Here is an 11124-nt window from a genome sequence, read left to right on the forward strand (position 1 = left end):
ACATCTGAGAAAGACCGCTGACTGCTTGAGTTCTGTGCTGGACTGGAGCCTGCAGGCCAAATCCTGCAACAATTGGCATGGATACATTAGCAGTGAAAATGCAGCATTCCCTCTGCACAGGTGGTCAGAGGAGCAGAGAACCTACTCTGAGAGAGTCTACCCCCAACAGTGATAAATGACCATGCATAACAAGGGGCCAGATGTTGCTCTATTACACTGATTTCTTTGGAGTTGCACCAGATTTACACTGGAGTAACTAAGAGCTGAATTTGGCTTTGTGTGCATCCATCAGAAACATCATTTCTTCTTTTGTATTAAGAACATGTCTGTGTTAGAAATGCAGTTTCCCTTACTCTTCCATGACCAGAAACAATGTTTCTGTGTTCGGTTGATGCCCTATGCCTAACTTGCATTTCTGTCAATTTCACCTAGACACATTTATTACAAATAGCAGTTGGCAGGACAGACTGCAGTAACTGGGGTCCCTTCTGCTTTATATATTCACGCACAGCTTCCATTGACGCTATGCAGCCATGTGGAGAGAGTAAGACTGCTGTAGACATGGTCAAATTAAATCTGGATCCTACCATTTATAGAGATCAATGGGGGTCAGTAGTACAGAATTTATGCAATATGCATCTATCTAATGCAAACAACCAAACAAAAACTTTGCGGCAGATCTAGCAGTAGGCAGAAATCTGCACTCCTTCTGCATGTGTTCACAGCCCCACCAATCACTACTCTAACTTCTCCTCCCACATAAAGAAGACACCCCCATTTATATAAGGGGAGTTGCCCCCTTGTAATTGAGAGGAGAATTTGGTACTCTGATCAGCTGACTAGGTGTGTTAGAGGCTGGTTTAGGGTTGCAATTTTGGATTTTTTTTTAATTTGGTCTATTTATTTTTTTGCATTTGGTGAAAATTATTTATATGTTAGGTAAGTATGTATGACTGTAGGATCTGAGTAGTTTACACAGTGTTGCTAGCTCTCACAATTTGATTGTGAGTCTTTGTGGTATCTGGCATTTTTCGTAAAGCCCCAGCTCCTGGATTCCTGTGATTAGGTGACAATCTAGACTTTCATTCTTTAAAACTTCTAGCTGTCATGATTGTGTAGAAAAGTTTAGTAATTTAAAACCCCAGTGCATACTAAAGGCTCAAAACCCAGAAATCAAAGAAAAAAGAACCCAGCATGTATTTTAAGCCAATTTCATTATCTTGGGGGCCTGACTCATGATTTTTGAACATTTTGGCCTGTCAATACTGTGATGAACTCTATAAATAAATGAATCAATAGGAAATAATTTTATAAAATATGTCTAGTTATGTGTCACTTACATGGTTGCAGGTTTAAATCATACTAAAAATACCTAGCTCTCCTATAGCTGTATTCCTGTAGGTATCGTCCCACCCACCTTCCTGCATGGTGCTTATCAGAAATGACATAGTGGATAGTTCTCTGAAAACATCCACTCCATGTGCAGTGGCAGTCAAAAAAGTGAACAGAATGCTGGGAATAATTAAGAAAGGGGTAGATAATAGGACAGAAAATATCATGTTGCCTCTATATAAATCCATGGTACTCCCACATCTTGAATACTGTGTGCAGATGTGGTCACCCCATCTCAAAAGAGATATATTGGAATTGGAAAAGGTTCAGAAAAGGCAACAAAAATGATTAGGGATATGGAACAGCTTCCGTATGAGGAGAGATTAATAAGACTGGGACTTTTCAGCTTGGAAAAGAGATGGCTAAGAGGAGATATGATTGAGGTCTCTAAAATCATGACTAGTGTAGAGAAAGTAGATAAGGACGTGTTGTTTACTATTTCTCATAACATAAGAACTAGGGGTCACCAAATGAAATTAATAGGCAGCAGGTTTAAAACAAATAAAAGGAATTATTTCTTCACACAACGCATAGTCAACTTGTGGAACTCCTTGCCAGAGGATGTTGTGAAGGCCAAGAACAAAACAGGTCTCAAAAAAGAGCTAGATAAATTAATGGAGGCTAGGTTCATCAATGGCTATTAGCCAGGATGGGCAGGGATGGTGTCCCTAGCCTCTGTTTGCCAGAAGCTGGGAATGGGTGACAGGGGATGGATCACTTGATGATTACCAGTTCTGTTCATTCCCTCTGGGGCACCTGGCATTGGCCACTGTCAGAGGACAGGATACTGGGCTTGATGGACCTTTGGTCTGACCCAGTCTGGCCGGTCTTATGTTCTTATGACAGCAGAGGGACCATTTTCTGCTGCCAAGAGCTAATTGTAATTTGCTGACCCCAGAAATATCTATAAAGCAACATTCATAGGGGGCCTGTATCAAACCTTTTTGAAGCCAATGGGAGTCCTTCTAGTCTATTGTATTTATTTTCTCATCTCCTTCACCCCACTCCTGTTATTTGTTTTTCATTCACCTGTTACATCTTCTCTTTGAGCTTGTAATCTCTTTATGGAAGGGGCCACCATTTATTGTATGCGTGTGCCGCACCTAGCACAATGCAGCGTAATCTGGCTGTGACTTTTAGGTGCTACCACGATACAAGTGATTCATGGTAATAATCCCTTGAATGGGCTTTGTGTCAGCCCCACAGAGAGTTCTGGCTTTCCCCTCATACACCCTTCCTCTGCCCCTTACCCATGTCCCCTCTTGGTGTCCTGGAGCTCCGCCTGGATTGTTTCCAAATCACAGCGGTCTCTGGGAGTCTAAGCACGGTCTCGGGTCACTACCTGCGACCCCGAGGGAAGATTGTGTATCAGGATTTGGCCCTAAATATCTAGCGTCAATTGCACAAGCAAACCCCACAAAGCAAGGGGCTGCTGCCGCCAATCACACCCCAGCCTGCGCCCTGAGGTCAGGGCAGCGTGTTAGAAATACAGGAGCTGGGCAGGACTTCCTGTAGTGACCCCACCGCTTGTAACTTCGGGGCTCACCCCTCCAGTGTGATCATGTGTCTTTCATCACCAATCCCGCCTTCTGCCTAGGCTGGGAAATCAACCAGAGGCCGAGGCAGCATCCACCCCTGAAACTTCAGATTCCAGCCTCGTTTACACCACTGCAAATCCGGAGTGACTCCCCGGCGGCCAGGGCAGTACCCGGAGCACGTTCGGCCGGAGACAGCCGGAGTGCGCTTGTCAAGGGTGATCTCGGAGTCTCCTGGGGAGGTGCAGAGGACTCCGGCTCCCCTTAGAGCCGCCGCGGGTGCCCAGAGAGGCAGCGTCCGGGCCCCTCGCTAGTGTCCCGGAGGGGGCGCCTCTGGCGCTAACAGCCGGGCTGCCGTGTGGCAGAGCAGGGCGAGCCCCGGTGCAGCCCTGCTCGCCAGTGCGGGTGAGTGACGGGGCAGCAGCTTAGCCCCGGCCTGCCCTGGCCTCCCTCAGCACGGGCCGAGCTCCCTCCAGCCGCAGCCTTTGCAGCCCTGCGCCGGGCGTGGCTGGGCGCCTGCTGCCCCGGGCTCCGCGGCCGCTCTGCTCTGCACACCCTCTGCTGGAGGGGGGCGAGGGGGGGAGGGACAGCTCTTTCACCTGTCCCCCCACCCCCAGTGCGAAAGCGGCCACGCTCCGGCAGTTCCAGCCCTTGCGCCTCTGGGTGCGAGCTGCCCAGCCCTCCTTGGGGGCACCCCGAACGCAGAGGGGTCCCGCCCCAGAGCCATGGACCAGGGCTGGGCCCTGGGTCACCCTCCGACCCCTGGGCTCAATGGGCTGGGGTGGGGGTTTCCTCTCTGGACGCTGGGGGTGCGCTGGCAGGGGGCTCTCCCCCTCCATTCCCACGCTCCCCACTCCCCGCGGCTCTGCGCTCTGACCACAAGCCCCGAGAGCTGGGAACGACACACGGACACTGGTCCCCTTCCCCGGGGAAAGGCACTTTGGTGACCCCGGGGTTCCGGGCTCCCCAGCCTGCCAGGAGCTTGCCCACCACAAGCAGCGGCCGGGGTGGGGGAAGAAAGCAAGCCGGGAGGTTAGCCTCCCCGAGGAGCGGCTTGTGTCCAACCCTGGGTTCCGCCGGCCACAATTGCTGTGGGGGCCTGGGGCGGGGTGAGTTCAGCGAGCGGGTGGTAAAATGTTGTAGGGCATTTGGTGTGTGAAATAAAGGGCATAGTTTGGGGGGTTCTATCTATCCCCATACATCCCTCCGATCGATCGATCTAGCCTCATGCAGCCTATCTATCTATCTATCCATCTATCCATCTATCTATCCATCTATCTATCTATCTATCTATCTATCTATCCCCATACACCCCCCTCTCTCTATCTAATCTATCTAACCTATCTAAAGCACAGACTCTCCGCTAGTTTTCTATGAGAATTGCGTATTTGTAAAGGCTTCCTGGTTTTTCCAGACTAATTACTCAGAGCTCGGTTATGGGAAATAGGCTGTGGAACACGGTTTACTTTGGAGACAGAAGTCCAAAGATAGGATGGCAATGCGGTGTCTGCCCTGAGGACAGAGCATGGCGTTCTCTGTCTACTTACCGCCTACTTGCAGCTGGTTGCCTGAGTTCTAGTTTTCAGGGCTAGTTCTGATCTAGAACTCACGTGACGCTCAAACTCTGCGAAAGAGAGTTTGCCCCGACTCTGTTTGCTGGTATCTGGGGTAGAAGGTTAATGGGACGGTGGCTTTCTTTGTGTCCATTCGAGGTTTGAAGACTGGAACATCTGAACAGTCTCTGAATGCTTTTGATGAACTTAGGTAGGCAATGTAGTAATTAGGGGCTGATCCCCTACCCCCGTACTTGGGCAAGGAAGGGCCTCAGGATCGGGTCCCTCAAAGAGCTTCAAAGTATCAGAATTGCACATGCCCACCGACGCTAGTCAAATCGCTGCTTACGCCCAAAGAGTTACAGGCACAAGTGTTAAAGGATCACAAAAATGTGTTAATAACGCTTGATCCGGAGAATCTTTTATCTGTCTGACATGCAGTAAAATTGCCAAGGGCCTCCAAAGAGAATTGCTAATAACTGAAAGTCTGGGGAATCTGGCAAGAGTTGATTAGGAATTATTTTTATATATATAATATAGATTAAAATACTCCACGTTTGCATGTTGTGTGCATATGAAAAGAGAAGCCGTCCTTTGCCTTGCTTTGCTTGTCGTTAGGGTGAGACAAGCCATTGAGAACTGCATTAAATCGTTAAAAATGCCAGGGTTCACCCCCCCAACCCCCGCAAAGTGTGACTTTGCACGGATACTTTTAAGCTAGGAGGACAAACCTGGCAAAAAAGGGAAAAACCATAGAGACAAATGGGGGTTGTCAATAATCAATTGCATTAGGGGAAATGATTTAATATCAATTTTCCTGACTGTGCTGGGGGGAGGAGAAGAGGGGTTAATTCATGATTGGGGTTTGGAACGGGTCCCATATGAGGAAAGATTAAAGAGGCTAGGACTTTTCAGCTTGGAAAAGAGGAGACTAAGGGGAGGGAGATATGATAGAGGTCTATAAAATCATGAGTGGTGTGGAGAAAGTGAATAAGGAGAAGTTATTTACTCATAATATAAGAACTAGGGGCCACCAAAGGAAATTAATGGGCACCAGGTTTAAAACAGATAAAAGGAAGTTCTATTTCACACAAACCACAGTCAACTTGTGGAACTCCTTGCCTGAGGAGGTTGTGAAGGCTAGGACTATAACAGCGTTTAAAAGAGAACTGGATAAATTCATGGAGGTTAAGTCCATTAATGGCTATTAGCCAGGACGGGTAAGGAATGGTGTCCCTAGACTCTGTTTGTCAGAGGGTGGAGATGGATGGCAGGAGAGAGATCACTTGTTCATTACCTGTTAGGTTCATTCCCTCTGGGACACCTGGCATTGGCCACTGTCTGCAGACAGGATACCGGGCTGGATGGACCTTTGGTCTGACCCAGTATGGCTGTTCTTGTGTTCTTATGTTAGTAATTACAACAAAGCGACTTCAGTCAAAGAATGAGCTGTCGTTGTCTAGATGCTGACAACATTACAAGCTAGACTTGGATCATTGGACTCCATCCACGGAAAGCAGAATCCACAGATCTGGGTCTCTACTGGCCAGCCCAGCTCACAGAATCAGTTCGTTTACTGTAATCTAGAGAATTCCCAACCAATAACTGGCAACACTACCTCTCCCTGCGGCCAGAAGTGCCCGAGTCTGGAGCACATTCGGTGATTTATTTCAAATCGTGTGTCAAACATCGATACAAAACTCGCACATCTCTAACATAAACAGAGCAGAGCAAGGAAACGGACACAATAAACCAACGAATATTAATGCTAAACAGTAAAACAACAAATCACTCTTGTAGCGCTGTAAAGCTCTATCTCTAAGCACAGGCTTACAATTATAACCCTATTTCTGCCACGTCTCTATGAGGCTGCAAATGTAACTGTGACAGGCTAAACCCTCGCTCGCCTAGAACGTGCCAGTGAGAGCCAAGAAGACGTGTTCTCCACAGAAGGAAACCGTTTGGCACACAGAGGATTGAAATCGGTGCGGGCCGGTTTCCTGGCTGGCGGATAGGACCCAAGCTTAGCTGAGCGTCTGTAAGCACAGAACACACGTGTGCTGAATAACACGTGTGTGAGTGTGAGGGAGAGAGACGGGCCTTTAGCGAAGCACTTGCCAAAGACGCAGGTTCGGGTTCATGACGCGGATGACCGATGTATTTCCAGTTGTTGCCGTCCCGGTGGGGAAATGAGCTGATCTTAGCAGAGACCAGCCGGGCTTGGATTCCTAGGCCAGCATTCGGGAGCCCCTTTGGCTGCTAACCCCAGGTCCGAAGGAGGTTGCAGGCGTTTCCCACCCACCATAGGTGGACGTGAACGATCCAGTTCCCAGAGGGAACTGCAGCTCCCCAGCGCTTGGCGCGGGCAGGGGGAAGAAGGCTCCCTTTGGCCCCGGGGAAGTGACCCGTCAGAGCTCACTGAGCCCTCTCCTGGAAGGGGGAGCGTTTCTTTCGGGCCTGCTGTGGGCAGCGCCCGTGGCCCTGCTGTGCCCTGGCTCCCAGCCCTTTCCGAGCCCGGCCGGGAGTGTGAGTGGGCTGGGAGACCTGCTGGAGCCCTCGGAGGGCACCTTGCGCCAGAGCTGGGGGCGAGCCGGCAGAGGCGTCCGTCTGGCCTCACGCCCACTGCGGGAGGTTGCGTGGGGGGCTCCCCCTCTTTCCGTCTCCGGAGTGTCCCTCTCTCTGCCCTGACACCTGGAGGGGCCACACCTGGCTAGACAAGCGGCAAGGCGGGCCAATGACTGGCAGGCGCCAGCCCCCGGCTCCTGCGCCCCCGTGGGCTTGGTGGTGGCGGTGGAGAGGGCTGGCTCGAGGCTGCGGTGCGTTTTCAGATGCTTGCGCAGGGAGCTGGGGTGGGTGTAGGATTTCTCGCACCCTTTGACTTTGCAGCGATACGGCTTGTCGCTCGAGTGCACGTGGGTGTGCTTCTTCCTGTCACTGCTGTTGGCAAACCTCCTGTCACACCCAGCGAATTCACACACGAACGGCTTCTCCCCTAGAACAGAAACCCACATGCTCACCCGAAGCCGGGACCGGAGCGATCGCGTGTGGACGGGGCACAAGGACGTGTCCGCGCTAGGCAACGCGTCATTTCCAGGAGCAAAAGAACCTACTGTTTTCAGAACCAGTAACTTTATCTTTTTCAGTGACACCTTTCAGCTACCCACCATTTCAGTGTGATCTGCAGGCTGGGGGGTGCAGGTCGCTAGCAGATCAGCCATCACAACGTATGTCTTAAATGATGGCGCAAATAAATGAATAAAATAATACCTAGAATCCTTCAGGTTTGGGCGATCATCATCATTATTAATAAAGCGCCTGAAATCACTACCCCAATGCAAGTCCTCGCTCTGCCATCAGAGGAAGCATAACATATGTTTACTCATTTCTCTGGTGTCAGAATTTGCTGGCTTTGTCTGGGTGGATAGAAAGATGCAGTCAGACAGAGAGAGAATTTCCCAGCATGCCTCTAAAATTCTTGTTTTTTAAATATTTGTTTAACATTTCGATTTGTCCAAACTGGGATCTAATGCAAATAATCCTCGGTAGCATGTTATCCTTTCCGCACAGCGTTTCCTCGCATTTTTCTTTTGGCTAGGTGGAGATCTTAATAAAAAATCGTGGGCACAGGGCCGTATTTGGGGGTGGGGGAGTAGACTTGAAGGGGGTCTTAAAAAGAGGCACACCGAAATCTAATTAGACAAAAAGCTGGGGCAAAATTTGGGCACGTTAGGTATATTTTTACAGGAAAACTTGGAGGAAAGCAGACGCTGTTGAGACATTTCTTTCACTGCTAGTTCTGTCTATTTCTTCCTTCTAACAGAAAAATGACTTCCCTTTTTGTTTACTATGACATAATCACATGAAAGAAGACTCATTTTGTCAAGCGCTGTAAGGTTCTAGGGGAAGATATTGTCACTGAAACCGGAGTGTGGAAAGGGGAGGGGTGCTTGTTGCCTTCAGACAATATTCGTGTATTATTGACTGAAGAAGTATTAAGTGTGGGTGGGTGGGTTGGGGGTTTACCTTGGGGCAGTAGCCTGTAAACACAGAGTTTGAGGCGGAGGGGAGGGGAAATGTTAGTAAAAACAATTGTCCCTTGTTTTCAATTATGAGCCAGAAATACAGCAAAAATATTTCCCCAGTTATAAAATAGAGGTAAACATATATAGCACATGCAACCGCTCTGGGGGCTTTTCCATTAAAATGAAAGGAAAATTAATACTAAGTATTATTTATTTGTATTTTATTCTGATTGGTTTTTATTGCTATTTCAACCCTTCCAAGTTCAGGAAGCAAATAATTCCCCTCCCCCCTCCCCTCCCCCCAAAAAAATCTACTTACTACTATTGCTACTTGCTACTTGCAGTCTAACTAACCTGTGTGGATTCTTTTATGTATCTTCAGGTTTTCAGCTCTTGCAAACACTTTCTCACACCCAGGAAACGGGCACAGAAACGGCCTTTCCCCTGTGTGCACTCTGATGTGGTTTATGAGTTTGTATTTGGCTTTAAAGGGTTTTTTCTCCCTAGCGCAGCCCTCCCAGTCACAAATATGGTTGGTCTGCTCTGGTCCTCCGACGTGCTCCATGGTGACATGGTGAACTAGCTCATACATGGTGCTGAATATTCTGGAGCAAGCCTGCCTGGAGTGGTGTCCTTTGCTGTCAGTCCACTTGCAGATCAGTTCTTGTGGCATGGGCCGTCCAGGGTAAGGGAGACAAGCGTCGCTCTCTCCATGGATTGCCCGGTTCATCGCTGGATACCCTTCTAGAATCGAAGAGGCAAAGGGCAGCTTCGCCCGAGCTCCAGTTACTGGGCTGCAATGGTGGGACCTGGGTCTCAGATCCCTTGCCAGCCTTCGTGCCCCCTGCTCCTTAGAGTTTCGGGTGCTAGCTGCCTGCTTTGGCAAACCCTGGTTTTCACGTCCCCTGTGGTTGGGTGAGTCTAGATACATCCGGAACAGGCCATGGTAAGAGATTCTGGAGGAATTCTCCTCTGCAGCTCCGGGCATGGTGGGTCCTGGGGGAATCTCTGCTTATGAGCGAGCTGTCCCAGCTGGTGTCAGAGGCAGAGCGGAGAGGGGAGACACTGGGGCTCTCCAGCCATACACCGAGCCCGGTGTCAGAACTGGCAAACTGTGAGAGGAGCCGAGTTTTAAGGACTTGCCAGTGGGGTGCCCTCCATTCGCCAGTACCAAAGGTGGCAGCGCCATGCTGCGCTCGGTATAACTATCCCCAGGGTAGGGCAACTAGTGAACCTCGACCAGCCTGTCATAGTGTGAGCTAGGTAGGTGGATGGGAACCTCCAAAATTAATTAGCCCCCCTCCCCCCGATATTTGCCTACTTAGTGTCCATAACAAACCCAGCCCACGTGAGCCAGGAAAAGGGGAGAGAAAGACACACACAATAGCCAGGCAAATTGTTCGCAACTCCAGCGTTTGGGGAGCTCGGTACCGTCACTATGCCCTCAGCATTCAGAGCCCTTAAAGTGATAGTAAAAATGCATCTAAACATGCTGCCGTGTATATATAAAAGCACAGCGGGATGAGCTGCTCTCCAGAAAGGGGCTCGGTGATTGGATATGGCTTGGCATGATTGACAAGAGCTTAGTTTGGTAAAGAGAAGACACGCAAGCTTTCACAGCGGGATTTCTTTTCTAAAATATATCACACTAGCCTTTGAAAAGCGCCGCACACTCTAAAGGAAATAAGGTTTCACGGGCTTGCTTTCTAGTGCGCTGACATTTCTTTAAAACACAACTCAGATCAAAAAAAGAAATAAAATGTGTTCCAAACACAATGTTTTAATTAGTTTATTCTGTGCGTTTTGCTTTTATCTGGTGTCTATATCACGGAGCCCCACCCTTTAATTAAAACAACTGCCTGCCTGTACAACAGCGCAGACAAATGCTTAACTTCCCCCTTTGTAGCTCCGAGCAAATGCAATTTACTGCAACTCGCAGACGCATTTTTAAAATAAACCTGGACGCCTTTAAAGCTAGACGGGAGTGGGCGAAGGGATCGGGAGAGGGCTGCTGAAAACTTGAGGGGAGAAGTGAGATTACATGTGAAATTCTGCTAGTATCAATATTAACTTCCACAACAGCTACAGGACAACGGGAGAATATGTTGTGAAGCTCCTACAAAGGGAGCTTACATGGAACAAAGACATATAATTGTCTTGATCTGGGATCTACATTTGAAATGTTACTTTTTTTTTTTTTAGTGGCAAATGGCATTCAAGCAAAGTTTAAATGCGCCCCGGTCTCTCCCAACTGGGCAATCACTTTCCCCGTGTTTGCTTGTTTGTGTCCCTTACAGTGATAACGTCCATTCTGTTCGGAAACAGGTTTCTCATTGCACAACTGACACTTTGAAAAAATGTCCCAATATGAATTGAATCCGCTCGGTGAAAAACACACGGGTTGAATAGTGGCTTAATTCTAGCCATAGAAGCAGGTTAGGTATTCTGCCTTACTTCTCTGAACCCGAGATAAAACTACAGTGAAATAATTGGATTTGTTTTCTAGCTGAGGCATTCCTGCTTTTCCTGCTAGTATACCTGCAAAAACCAGCCAACCAACCAAACAAACAAAAAAAGACCTAAAACTTTATCCTGACAACTTCTAATGCCTTTTGCAACCGA

At 48.7% G+C, this 11124-nt stretch overlaps 1 protein-coding gene across 1 annotated transcript; it reads right to left on the minus strand.

Moving 5' to 3' along the window:
• Positions 1-6107: 6107 nt before the first annotated feature.
• Positions 6108-9511, minus strand: LOC128843362 (zinc finger protein ZIC 4-like). The gene is made up of 2 exons (XM_054040162.1): positions 8857-9511; positions 6108-7472 (listed from the first exon to the last, which is right to left on the minus strand). Exons 1-2 carry the CDS (start codon positions 9488-9490, stop codon positions 6889-6891), a joined length of 1218 nt encoding a protein of 405 aa, XP_053896137.1. The 5' UTR covers positions 9491-9511; the 3' UTR covers positions 6108-6888.
• Between the last annotated feature and the right edge of the window lie 1613 nt (positions 9512-11124).

Source organism: Malaclemys terrapin, chromosome 9, assembly GCF_027887155.1.
Source record: "Malaclemys terrapin pileata isolate rMalTer1 chromosome 9, rMalTer1.hap1, whole genome shotgun sequence".
Lineage (NCBI taxonomy): Eukaryota > Metazoa > Chordata > Testudines > Emydidae > Malaclemys > Malaclemys terrapin.